Source organism: Phycodurus eques, chromosome 14 (genome assembly GCF_024500275.1).
Source record: "Phycodurus eques isolate BA_2022a chromosome 14, UOR_Pequ_1.1, whole genome shotgun sequence".
NCBI classification, from domain to species: Eukaryota; Metazoa; Chordata; class Actinopteri; order Syngnathiformes; family Syngnathidae; genus Phycodurus; species Phycodurus eques.
Genome location: NC_084538.1, coordinates 19328133 through 19340787, shown reverse-complemented (window position 1 = coordinate 19340787; position 12655 = coordinate 19328133). Strand labels below are relative to the sequence as shown.

Genomic DNA, 12655 nt, shown 5'->3' with positions numbered 1-12655 from the left:
CAGCAGCTATAACACGCCATTAGGAAAACAAGCAACACTTCTCTCGCTGGAGGGAGATAAGATAATCCTTTATTGCTCTCGCAGTGGGGAAATTCATGTCACAGCACTTTTTGCTTGTGTCAAAGCGAGCAATTGTGTCAAGTAATTGTATTTTTATGTTACTGAATTAAAAGTGACTTTGCTGCAGGCAGATTTTGCATAGGTGATCATGTTATGCTATTTACGCTACATCTGATTATTATTTTGCACGCGCCCAGGATCCACGGATCTGTTGATTGCCTCTCAGAGCTCTCCTCGTCACATCTCAATCACCCATCAATCAGCGGTGAGATTGCTGCCCATATTGCAGCCCTCGTTTCAAACGTGTCTCTGCATTCATCATCTTTTGGCAGAATATACACACTTGATTCTTGTGATTGTCGTGCAGGGGTGATTCGTCGCAGTTTCAGCACATCATCTGCCATTGCTGCACCCAAGGAGACCAGCAGAAGAAACCCCGTGACCAGGTGTGTCTTTTTTGTACATGCAATACTTGCACAATTGCACACATCACGGCCGTCATTCTCAGCTACAGAGAAATTGAGACTGATGGAAAGCAGACGTGTTCATCAGCAGCGTTCCTATTTTTTTTTTAGTTCAACAAGGGATTTAGTTTCAGGCTGTTAAAAACAGTGGAGCTTTAAAACGTCCAACATAATCCGTTCTGAGCCTATGGTCGACCTCTGAGTTCTCCTCTCCCCACCCACAAACACTCGTGTCTAAAATACGTTTTATGATTGAAAAAAATGGTTTTTAATGTGGCTCTCTAAAGCAAATCATGCGTCTCTCGTTCAAGTTTCATGCTACAATATATACATTGTTATACATTGTTCTGGTTATCACTGTCATAACGGTGCTCTGAGGGAAACCAGAATTTCAATGTTGTCTTTGACAAAAATGAGCTTGGCACACCTGCTTTAGGTGCTCACAAACTATGCACGTGTGTGACGCCACAATGACCCGCAAGGTTTAGCTCACCTTTATTGGCATATTTTTCCTGAAAATGTTGGTTGCTTTTCACAATTTCACAACCTTGGAGGTTCCAATCATTTTAGCTTCTGTCAGTCTTTTGTTAACGTTTTAGTGATCATGTTAATTTCCTGATCTCTGATTCTTTCCTTCCTCACCCCCATGCTCCCACTTCCCAACGTCCATAAAAAAAACGAAACAAAAACCGAAGGAGTCGTTCCCACCCTCATCGTCACCGCTGGAGCACATTGAGTGGAGGCAGCGGCAGCGGCATTGCAAGGAGTCCCGCTGGCACCGTCTACAGTTCTGATAAGCAGGTCCGCCTCCATGAGGGTGTGCAGGTGCTGTTGAACAGCGCCAACGAAATGGCCTCCATCCGTTACATGGGCACGACTGACTTTGCTCCGGGCCTTTGGCTGGGTCTGGAGCTCCGAAGCCCCAAGGGAAAGAACGATGGTTCTGTACACGGCCGCCGCTACTTCACCTGCCGCCCTGGCCACGGTGTGCTCGTCCGTCCGAACCGTGTTACCTATCGTGGCATCAATGGTTCCTGCTTGGTAGAAGAAAACAGTTGAGAAATGGACCTTTCACAGAAGGTACAATAAAAAGTGGAATCTCTCTATTTTAAGCAATTGTATAGTCCAACGTTTTAAAAGCATCTATCATCTGCACTGCTTTATTTTGAATTTTCTACCTAAAAGCATTTGTTTGATAGTTTACACCCAGCTAATTGTTTATGCGACAGAATTAATGCACTTTATTCAATTAGCTTTGAGTTCCCATTTGAATTTTTTCCAGCGGGATTTAACGACTTCTAATCTGATTGCAGTCTCAGACATTCATTTCTTGAATCAGAACGCATGCGAGTAAATATCGCAGATGTAACGGCCAATCCAATGTGGCATGTGAGCTGTCGCAACCATTAGATACATTTCCAGTTTTAAGCGAGCGGCAACTGGTCACTGCCATTGCCAACCAGAACCAATAAAGTATAATACAACATGTATATTGTGTTTTAAAAGAATACTTACCTATTTTATGACCTGTGGACAAAATCGCGACGCTTAGAGAGTCTCTTGTCAGCAAATGCACACAAGCTTTCGCAAGAAAAAACATTTTTCTGCGGGTATGAAGCACCATCCACCCGGCTGCTGCCAACTTGCCGGTGGTGCCAATCTGTAATAATACAGGCTTAAATATTGTGTTTTACAATAATATTTGACTTTATATATAATTTCTCATGTGTACCTGTAGATGAGAAAGCGCAGCGTGTAGAGTTTCTGTTGCGGAAATGCATAAGTAAAGTCAATGCGAAGTTAAAGCAGCGCGAGAGGGCAAACGCAATTATCCTGAAGTTCTGAAGTTGAACTGGATAGTATCCCATTTGATTACAGTTATCAGTCTAAATTTACAGAGAGCAGGTCATCCATTGTGCATGTGCAACCAAGCCACTTCTCTGTAAAAGACTTGCGCAGCATTTAATTATGGTGTGTGGGCTACAAGTGTAGCTAAAAGATCTTCAGCGGGGTTCTGTCGATGGGCGGCCCCCTGCAATTGAAAGAAACTGGTGGTTGGAGCCAAACGGTTGTCTGACTCATCTGTTAAAAGCAAGTGATCAGATTCCACCCTCAACGTATAATCGCTTCAAATCCAAAAAACGCAAGTGCAGACCATCCTTCTATGAGATGAAAATGAAAGAAACTATATACATTACAATATGGAAGATGACTTTCTTCGAGCATTTCTTTGACTGTGCCCTCTAACCTAGACGTCTTTATTCATTCATTATTTCAGATCCATTTAGTATCGGGAAATTTGGATGTATGTTTGTAAGTCGAATGCATTCCAGTGAGGTTTGATACTGTATTTACATATTTCCTAAAATAGTAAATGAATAAAACAATTCTAACTTGACGCATTGTTCAATTGTTCCCTTCTATCTCACTTTTTCTATTAAGCCTGACCAAACGGACCAAACTATCACACAGCACTGCAGGGTTCGATGAGTGGTTGACGGTCGGCTGCTGGCTTTGATGCCATTGAAAATGCGGGTCGCCGGCGAATGCCGTTGCGCCGTCGCAGATGGACTAGCCTACCAAAAATGCACGTGAGCTTTAAGTGTAAGCGAGACCCAGCAATCCAGCCGCGGCTCCGCCACGTCATGCTCATGCAGTACATACAGTGTGTATATAGTGTTTTACAATAATACAATATTACTTCCTATATTTATCATTTCACATGTACCAGTCGCTAGAAAGCGAAGTGTGGAGAGTCTTAGATGCCAGCACCTTGGGGGATGTCTGGGGCTGAGTCAATCCATTTGCACGCCACCGGAATGGTCTTTAGTGAGTGTTTTTAAATTATATACATGCACACACATACATATTTACAGTATTGGAATATACAAACCATCTCGAGTTACGGTTACAAAGCGCAGATAATCCTGCATGGGGTCTCCTGTCACCCAGTGAGGGTTTATTTGCTATAATGACCAGCTCAGTGTGCATAAGCCTGCTTATTACAATGAAGCTACTTTTCCAGAGCAAGTTATAATCGAAACATAATATTGACTGAAATTTCATAAAAACAAGCACAGTAAGAGTTGGAGACCCTTACAGATCAATATTATGTTCAATATTATATCTCTTTCGTGGACTTCATTTACTAGTTTGCTAGTGCGGTTACGTTTATAACTAACAAGAAATGACTAAATAAACAGAGCATAAGGACACAAAAGATTTCCCTCCCAGGAATGTTTTTTTTTTTTTTTTTTTTTTTAACCTTTTTCACGTCTTCCTGATGAAGTCATTTGCGAGACCTGTCGTTACAAACTGTGCTTACAGATTTTTGACACGTTTTTGTTTGACTCCCACCCTTTTTTTATTTTTTTATTGGAGGAGCTATTTACACAACGCAACCCCAGTTAAAAGGGAATGGTGTCTTTTATGCAATGTTATAGAGCCTGAACAAATGAATGATTCTAAACGACATCTGGTTTCCCACAATTGCCGGACTGCTTCAGGGTTACATGTAGCAAGACTGTGGAACTGTGTGCCTTACAATTAAATCGCAGGGCTATGTTCGGAACGTAACATTTGAATAGCGTAGGGAAAAAGGCCAATTCCTCAATGGAATCGAGTATTAGCTCACTAGTGATGGGATGTTGTCATTTTTTTTTTTTTAGGAATGTTGTGAAGTGATAATTAGAAAATGTAAGCACTTAGAGATTTATAAAAGTGTTGGATATTGATAGTAGTTTTGGATCTGTTTTGTACCTTACCTTAATCGTTGATAATTGTGAGAAATCATTAACATGATCAGTGTCTACATATAGACAAATATCATTAATTATTAATAATAGCATATAGATGAAGGTAATTTGACCAGTTTTTAAAATTTTATTTCAGAAGTGTGTTTCAAACTGGTAGCCCTTCGCATTTATCAGTATCTTAAGAGCTTCCTCTCTGTTTAAAAAAAAAAAAAAAAAAAAAAAAAAAAAAAAAAAGGTTAGTGACGCCTAATCTACAATGGCTATGATGGCAATGTCATGGGGTGGCGGGGGGAGACTTAAATAATGGTTCAACATAAATGATTGCGCATAAAATGTAAACAGAATTTTCGCCGAAATAAATGTTTGGAAACAAAAAGTTCTTAAAGATTAAAAGCAATGACTTAAGAAGTGATTCTATATCGTATCACTAGGGGGAGCCCAAGTACCACACTTTGATAAGCACTGTCCTGGTGTAATTGCACCCCCACTAAGAGGAGCTCACATGTCAATGGGCAAGTGTTTGGAAGTCCCAGTTGTCCTGCATTACTGTAATGGTGTTCATGTCCCAAATTCCAAGTTTGGTCTTTAGTGAGTGTTTAGGCTGCACCTTTCTAAGGCCTCAAAACGTTGGACAACTTTCCCTTAATTTTGCAGCTCTTTAGTGCACAGATTGGATTTGAATCCCGGGTGCTCCCGCTTCCACATTCCATTCATATTTAAAGAAAAATTAAAACTCAATATAAACTATAAGGAAGCAAGTAGCCAAATGGGTCAAGTCTGGAGTATTGTAAAAATTGTGCAAAGTAACCATCATGGAAAAAGTAATCACGCAAGGCACTTATCTTGGCAGTCAAACCTTTATGTAAAATAAATCACTGACAAAAAAAAAAAAAATCCCACATACATACTGACCGCATTGCAACATATTTTATTATAAATGGAATAATTGTAAAAATCAGCAAACGCAACCCAATGAACTTTGTTTACATTGAAACAACAGCAACAACATTTTTTTTTTTAATACCTGGTCGCCAGCCAGGAAAAGTCAAACGATTCAACGTGCTGCCCTTGTTTGCAACTTTTTTTCCTTTCCTTCCATACAGGCTAATTGCCTTGGATTAGTTTTCCATCGGCGGCGACTGGTTAGCACATCTGCCGCACAGTTCTGAGAACCGTAATTCAAATCCCGGCCTCACCTGTGTGGAGTTTGCATGTTCTCCTCGTGCCTGCGTGGGTTTTCTCCAGGTACTCTGGTTTCCTCCCACATCCCAAAAACATGCATGGTATGTTAATTGAAAACTGTAAATTGCCCGTAGGTGTGAATGTGAGTGCGAATGGTTGTTTCTTTCTATGTGCCCTGTGATTGGCTGGCGACCGGTTCAGTGTGTGCTGTCTCTCGCCCGAAGAAAGCTGGGATGGCCTCGTCCTCACTAGGGTCACGCCCGTGACCCTAGTGAGGAGAAGCGGTACAGAAAATGGATGGATGGATTGGTTACCATCTGCATATTTTTATAATATTATAACACATGAAATATTGCCAGTCATCTTGGCTGCATTCCTCAATGCTCCGAAGCTCTGTAAAAATACAATGGACATAAAAAGTTTAAACACCCCAAGTTAGACAAATAACATTTTAAAACATTTCCCACCATAATGTGACCTATGACCTGTACAACTCAAATGGGGGGAAAAAAACAGCTGACATAAAGTACAGTATTGTGATTGGTCAGGTGTCTACACCCGGTTATAAATGGTGATAGGGTTGTTTAGAATGAACACAAATGCATTCAAACTCCTATTAAATGGGAGTCAGACTCAGTACACACCTGTAAGCATTGTAAAGTGCCTGTAATAAACCCTAAATAAAGTTCAGATGTTCTACTTTGCATTTCCCTGATCTTACACAATTTAACAGACATTTGTGATTGGTAAATTTTGAACTAAACCACATCCTAGTTATGCGGGTGTGCACACGTGCGCAACCACATCTATTTATTTTCAATTTTACTTCCAATGTCAAAACTTTTTTTTTTAATTGTGTAGGTTACATGTCACATTGTGGAAAAAGTTTTCAAATGATTTACCTGGTCTCATTTCTATATATCGCCCCCAAACAAAACCCCAGTGTGTACTTTTATATCAGTTGTATGCCTGAAAAATGCCTGACATCTTCGCAGTACGTCTTGTGTTTGTTGTTACTTCGCATTAACAGATGGGAAAAGCTGGTTCGTAATGAGAAGGAATATAAACTTGTCAACTTCTGTGGGTATTTCCTTCAAAGCTGTAACTTGAGACAATTCTTTCAGACAAGCTCAACTGTTTTAGCGTGTTGAAAAACCCAACCCCGCATGAGACTCATCTTTCGTCATCTGCAAGATTGATGAGCCAGTATGGCTCCATCACAGTAGGTAGCTTCATATGCACATCTGGCAGTTTGTGTTCTGGTCTGTTAGTTGCTGTCCGTCGCAGTTGTGGTCTACCTGGATGCCATGCCTGAACTGGTTGGGGGCCAGGTATCCTTAGTCCCTGCTTCACATGGCGCTCCCAAACAATCACAGAACAGGCTATGCGGAGGAATCCATTTTGTCTTGAAATTCTACTTTTTCAACAATTTGATTGAGACAAATGAGTAAAGAATTCATCCTGTTTCCATGTTAACTCTTCTGGTCAGTTTTTAAGTGAAAACAATGACTTTTTATTTCGGTGCATTTCAACTTTACAGAAGTAATGATTCATAAACAAAAAAAACGTGATGACAGTACACAGTATTCGAAGGGAGTTTGGGGCAGGGATGGTTCTACTTCTGGGTGGGCATCAGGTCGTCGATGGTCTCCCCCGCCTCCAGTTTCTTTTCCATCTCCACCAGCAACTTGACACCATCGACGACCATCTGCACCAGCTCCACCTCAGAAAAGCCCAGTCTGTCAGAATTTGATATGTCAAAGACTCCATCCACGGCATCGGTGTCCACGCCACCTAGTGGATCAATCACATTTTACAGAACTTTAGCCTGATGTTCATTCAAAGAGTTACCAAGTGGCTTGAAGCAACATGACAAACATACATACCAGTTCCACGTTTCTGCAGCCTCAGCCTTTTAAGGACCTCTTCGAACTCGGGGTGTTGGCTCATGTTTGGTAACTTCACATGCACACCAGCGCGAAGACCGGTGCCCAGGTTGGATGGGCAAGTCAGAATGTAGCCGAGGTGCTCATTCCACATGAAAGAAAAACCTTTGTTCTTGAACAAAGATTCAATCTAAAAGGACACAACCAGATCATCACATGAATTATATCATGGTAAGACAAATTGTTAAGTGTTTAACGAACCTCTGTGAGTCCGGTGCAGAAGCGAGTAAACACTTCCTTCAAGTTACCACCCTTCTGCATGGAGATCACTCGTAGATGGTCCTCTTCATTCACCCACACCAAAAATGTCTTGTTGTCATTATGCCTTGAAAGCAAACATATCAATTGGACCGTCTTTCCAGTTTCCTGGACATAAACGTGTGTCTCACCAGATGCCTCTGGCATCGGGCCAGTCACGGGCCATTCTTGAGGCCAGCAGCAGCGGGGACACTGGCTTGTCAAACAGCAGGTGATCGTCAATCATCTGCTGCTGCTCAGCTTCTGACAGGTCTCTCAAGGAATAGTATTTCCCCTGCAGGTCTCCAGTTAGTGAACCCAGGACTGCGGAAAGGGCACGCTCTTTCTAAACAAGTTTCCATCATATAGAACATAATGCCGTCCTACTTTTCTTTACCTTCAACGGAGAGCTTCTCCACAGCACGTCTCTCGCCTCGTCTGCAGAGTGGCGGCAGGCAGAAGCCGCGGACACTGCGGCCTGTTCGGACTCTGGAGCTCAGCACATATTCCGGGTCGAGGTCATCGCCCCCCTTGAACAACAGGTATTTGTGGTAAAAGTCTAAAACACCATTGTATGTTGATGTGATCCTTTACCATGAGGTTGTCTGGGTTGAGGTCAGTCTTATGCATGTCTGTTGGTTTGTACCCTCCATGTCTGTCCTCAATGACGAGGTCAAGCACCTCTTTGAAGACCTCATATGACTCCTCATCTCCAGCCACACAGCCCACCGTCATGATAAAGGGGTGACCTATACACATCGCAACAGTGACCGCGCAGAGGACAAATAAATGGAAAAGTACTTTGTATGCTAAAGTGACAGGAGCGGCAACTAGTTATTACCTGGATTATCCACGCCTGTCTGAATGACACGGTCTATAGTAAAGCCATTGGGGGTGGTCCGCTCCCTCAGTGTTTTGTACATGTCCATGTTTAAGAACTTGGCCATGTGGTTGTTGTGTTGACTGAGATCCGGGAACTCGTCCTCTGCTGTCAACCCCTTGAGCTGAAGGTTGGCCATTTTTTGACAGCTAAACAGAAACACATTCTAGAGTGGGACTAGAAGAGCTCAAACCCATGCAGAGCACAGGAGAGAACATGCAAACTCACTAAATAGAGCTTTATATCCAAAATCTACAAAGACACACCTCCTTAGGTACGCCTACACACAATGGTACATATATATATGCACACATACATGTGTGTATATTATATATATATGTATGTATGCATGCATATATCCATCTGTTTTCTGAGCCGCTTATCCTCACTAGGGTTGCGAGCGTGTTGGAGCCTATCCCAGCTATCTTCGGGCGAGAGGTGGGGTACACCCTAGAACTGGTTGCCAGCCAATCGCAGCGCACATATTGATGAAGTTTCAAATCTTCTCTAAACTTAGCATGCCGGTGTGCTTGATCATGGTTACTTTGTTAGCAAACAGTACTCATCATAGGTGAGTCGCTTTCACAAGCCGCAAGTATTTAGTGTGCTTCTAGTTCCAAATCTGATGCCAAAGGCGAATAGCCTGACGAAAATGTGCTTTTTAAAAATAACTATTGGCGGTCAGATATTTACAGTGCTATGTCAGAAGACACACGACAATGCTTATAATAAACTAGCTTTTTGATTCAAATATACTGTACACGATGGCGACGCAGATTAAATGTCTTTTGCGGATCGGATCGGCGAAATTATGACATTAAATCCCATCGGCAAATCAGGATAAATTGGTAATTATCAGCAGATACCAATCAAGCCGATCAGATCAGTGTAAAGTCTATTGGGCACATTGTTCAGTCTCGACGTTCCGTTTGATCCAAGACCCGTTATATTACAGTCCGTTTTATCAAGGTTCCACTCTGTGTGTGTGTGTGTGTGTGTGTGTCTGTGTGTGTGTATTATATATCCAGTCCCCTCCAAAAGTATTGGAATGGAAAGGTCAATTCCTTTGTTTTTGTTGTGAAGACATTTGGGTTTCATATCAAAAGATTAATATGAGAGAAAAGTTCAGAATTCAATTCAGAATTTTATTTCAGTGTATTTACATCAAGATGTGTTGAACAATTCAGGACAGAGCATTTTTTTTTTTTAACCCACCGACTTTTCAAGTGAGCAGAAGTACTGGAACATGTGACTGATGAGTGTTTTGCAAAGTAGTAGAGAGATGAGCCACAAAAGTTTTGGAACAAAGTTTTAAGGACTGATGAGCCCAAGATGAACCTTTAACAAAGTGATGGAAAGGCCAAAGCATGGAGAAAGAAAGGATCTGCATATGATCCAAAACACACAAGCTCATCTGTGAAGCATGGTGGAGTTAATGTCATGCAACAAGACAATGAATGACCCAGAACACACTGCAAACACAACAAAGGACTTCATCGGGGGCAGAATTGGAAAGTCTTAACTGGCCAAGTCAATCACTGGACCTTAACCCAATAGAGCATGCATTTTACCTCCTGAAGTGGAAACTGAAAGGAGAAACCCCCAGAAACAAACAAGAATTGAAAGACTCCAGTAAAAGCCTGGAAAAGCATTTCAAATGAAGAATGCAACAGTCTGGTGAAGTCAATGGGTCGCAGGCTTGATGCAGTTATTGCAAGAAAGGGCTATGCCACCAAATATGAAATGTTATTCGCTTAAGTTAATTTAATCATGTCTGTTCCAATACGTTTGCTCACTTGAAAAGTGGGTGGCTTTAAAACAAAAGGTGCTCTCTCCTGAATGGTTTAACACATCTAGATGTAAATACCATTAAATATAAGCTAGAATTCAAAACTTTTGTCTCAATTCATCTTTTGATCTGAAAACCAAATGTCAACAAAAACAAGGAATGTATGTGTGTGTGTATATATATATATATATACATATATATATATACATATATAGTGTATGTGTGTATATTTAGTGTATATGTAAAAACTTCTTATTGGGGTAAGCATCAGAGATTGTGTACTTGTATGAGGGAGGGCAAGGTCTAGTCCACCCTATATCATCAACCCATCCATTTTCCATACCGCTTATCCCTACTAGGGTCGCGGGCGTGCTGGAAGCTATTCCAGCCATCTTCGGGCGAGATGCGGGGCACACCCTGAACTGGTCGCCACCCAATCTCAGGGCACATAGAAACAAACAACCATTCGCACTCACATTCACACCTACGGGCAATTTAGAGTCTTCAATGAACCTAGCAGCGTATATCAAAGTGTGCATAATTAGGCAGCTTCTTTTCCTTGGCAAAATGGGCTGAAAAGAAAATATTAGCCTGACAAATCTGAATGTGTTATTAATTCAGGTTGTTATCTAAAACCCATGATCCCAGCAACATTTTATTGTAAATAGTTAATAAAAGGGTTAATATGCAAATTAACAGCCATTGTGAAAGAATCCAAGTTTAATCTACCAGGAAGCCATTTTACTTCAGTGCCGAATTGCAATTAGTGCTACATGGCCAATGGAAGGGCCACTACAAAAATCAAATTTTACGGAACGATGATGAGCGACTCTTGATGGACGGGCAGAGCTCCGATTTAAACCCCATGCCAGAGGTTGGGAGGTCTCCACCCAAACCTACTGCCTGTTTTTTTTTAAAGAAGAGCCTTTCTTCACGCAGTGGCGGCCATTATTTCAAGAGCAGTATTCTTATGTGGGACAATGCTCCACTGCCTCCACAGTGGCGAGCCGATAAAAGGCCTTTAAGATGAAAGAGTTACCGATCACGGCCCCCGGCCTGAGAATCACAATTTGTGGGCACTTCTACGGGAAAAAACGTTATTTCCCAGCACGTGTGCGGAAGGTGGCGGGCCTGCCACTGCTCGTCACATAGCAAGCTAGTCAGTAATCACTTCATGTTGGTTTATGTTGTTCAAAAGCGGTTTATTTCATTCTTAGTTCTTGTTTATTTAAAGCCCAAATTGTGTCACTCAAGTTTTCCTCATTGCGCACACGAATTAGCACTTAGTATAAAAGGCCAAAACCTACTTCCGAAGTGTATTAACGTTTTTGAATTACTAATGAGCGCCGTAGTTGTCCCAACGCGGAAATGAAGCCTCAAAAATACAAAATGGTTTATGTTGTTTTGCTACCAACAAGTCGCAGCTAAATGCGTGTCACACCTTTCTAGCACGTTATCGTTATACAGTATTATGCTGCACTAGTCGTCCTCGCCATATGAAATATGAAAAATTAAAATAAACGAAAGCTCAAATCGGAGCACATGTTTTTCTCTCCAAACACATTCGAAGTTGAGCATGTTTTTGGTGTCTTAACTTACACTTGTTCAATCGTGTCTGACATGTTGCCGTCTTCTCTTCACAGATCCAGCACGAATACTAATAATAACAATAACGACGATAATAATAACCTGCCACTCGGGAGATGCACAGACGTGTTTTTTTTTTTTTTTTTTTGGTCCGGCTGAAGGTTTCCACGCACACATTTATATATATATAATACGTGCGCTCCTATAAAGCAACGTGTGGGTGTGATAAAAGCGAGGCGCGCGACGTGCGCGATGCATTCAAAGACCTCGCGTGGTCCACGTTCGCTTTGCACTCAAGAAATTGTTGCAACGCGTCATTTTCGTACTCGTGACGGTAAACATCGACTGTTATGAAAAAAACCAACAACAACTACATAAATGATAACAAATAAATAAATAAATAAATAAATAAATATGATTACGACCGCGAATGCCTTTTAATTCATCAAGTGGATTAAAAGCGTGTATTTTGTTTGTACTAAATACATTTATCACTCTCCAGAGTTGTCCGTTAATGTAAAGTATGTGGCCACAAGGGGACGACATAGTTGAGATGTGCATTTCTATTCTTTAACAAAGGTTAATGCGAACATGGTTGAATATGTATTCATGCCAAGTCCAAAATGTAATACATCAATGAAGGTTGTGCCAGGCCCCTTATATGACCCTGGATCTTCAGACAAAGAGGTTTTGGTCAATTCTATGCTTCTAGCTGTGTGGGAACTGTTTTTCTTTTCTTTCTTTTTCAAGACAAG

General features: G+C 41.4%; 2 protein-coding genes across 4 annotated transcripts in view; one reads left to right on the top strand and one right to left on the bottom strand.

The window, feature by feature from the left end:
• LOC133412765 (CAP-Gly domain-containing linker protein 4-like) overlaps nucleotides 1-2922 on the top strand; it is a 40148-nt gene extending 37226 nt beyond the window's left edge. For all 3 annotated transcript variants that reach the window (XM_061696389.1, XM_061696390.1, XM_061696388.1), the window contains 3 exons: nucleotides 258-325; nucleotides 428-506; nucleotides 1220-2922. In XM_061696389.1, the coding sequence (XP_061552373.1) occupies nucleotides 258-325; nucleotides 428-506; nucleotides 1220-1583 (511 nt within the window). In that variant the 3' untranslated portion in view covers nucleotides 1584-2922. The remainder of the gene's footprint in view (nucleotides 1-257; nucleotides 326-427; nucleotides 507-1219) is intronic.
• A 3994-nt stretch (nucleotides 2923-6916) lies between these two features.
• LOC133413271 (creatine kinase, testis isozyme-like) lies at nucleotides 6917-12090 on the bottom strand. The gene is made up of 8 exons (XM_061697427.1): nucleotides 11913-12090; nucleotides 8486-8673; nucleotides 8239-8393; nucleotides 8042-8174; nucleotides 7797-7968; nucleotides 7609-7732; nucleotides 7348-7537; nucleotides 6917-7255 (listed from the first exon to the last, which is right to left on the bottom strand). Exons 1-8 carry the CDS (start codon nucleotides 11933-11935, stop codon nucleotides 7077-7079), a joined length of 1164 nt encoding a protein of 387 aa, XP_061553411.1. The 5' UTR covers nucleotides 11936-12090; the 3' UTR covers nucleotides 6917-7076.
• Nucleotides 12091-12655: the final 565 nt, after the last annotated feature.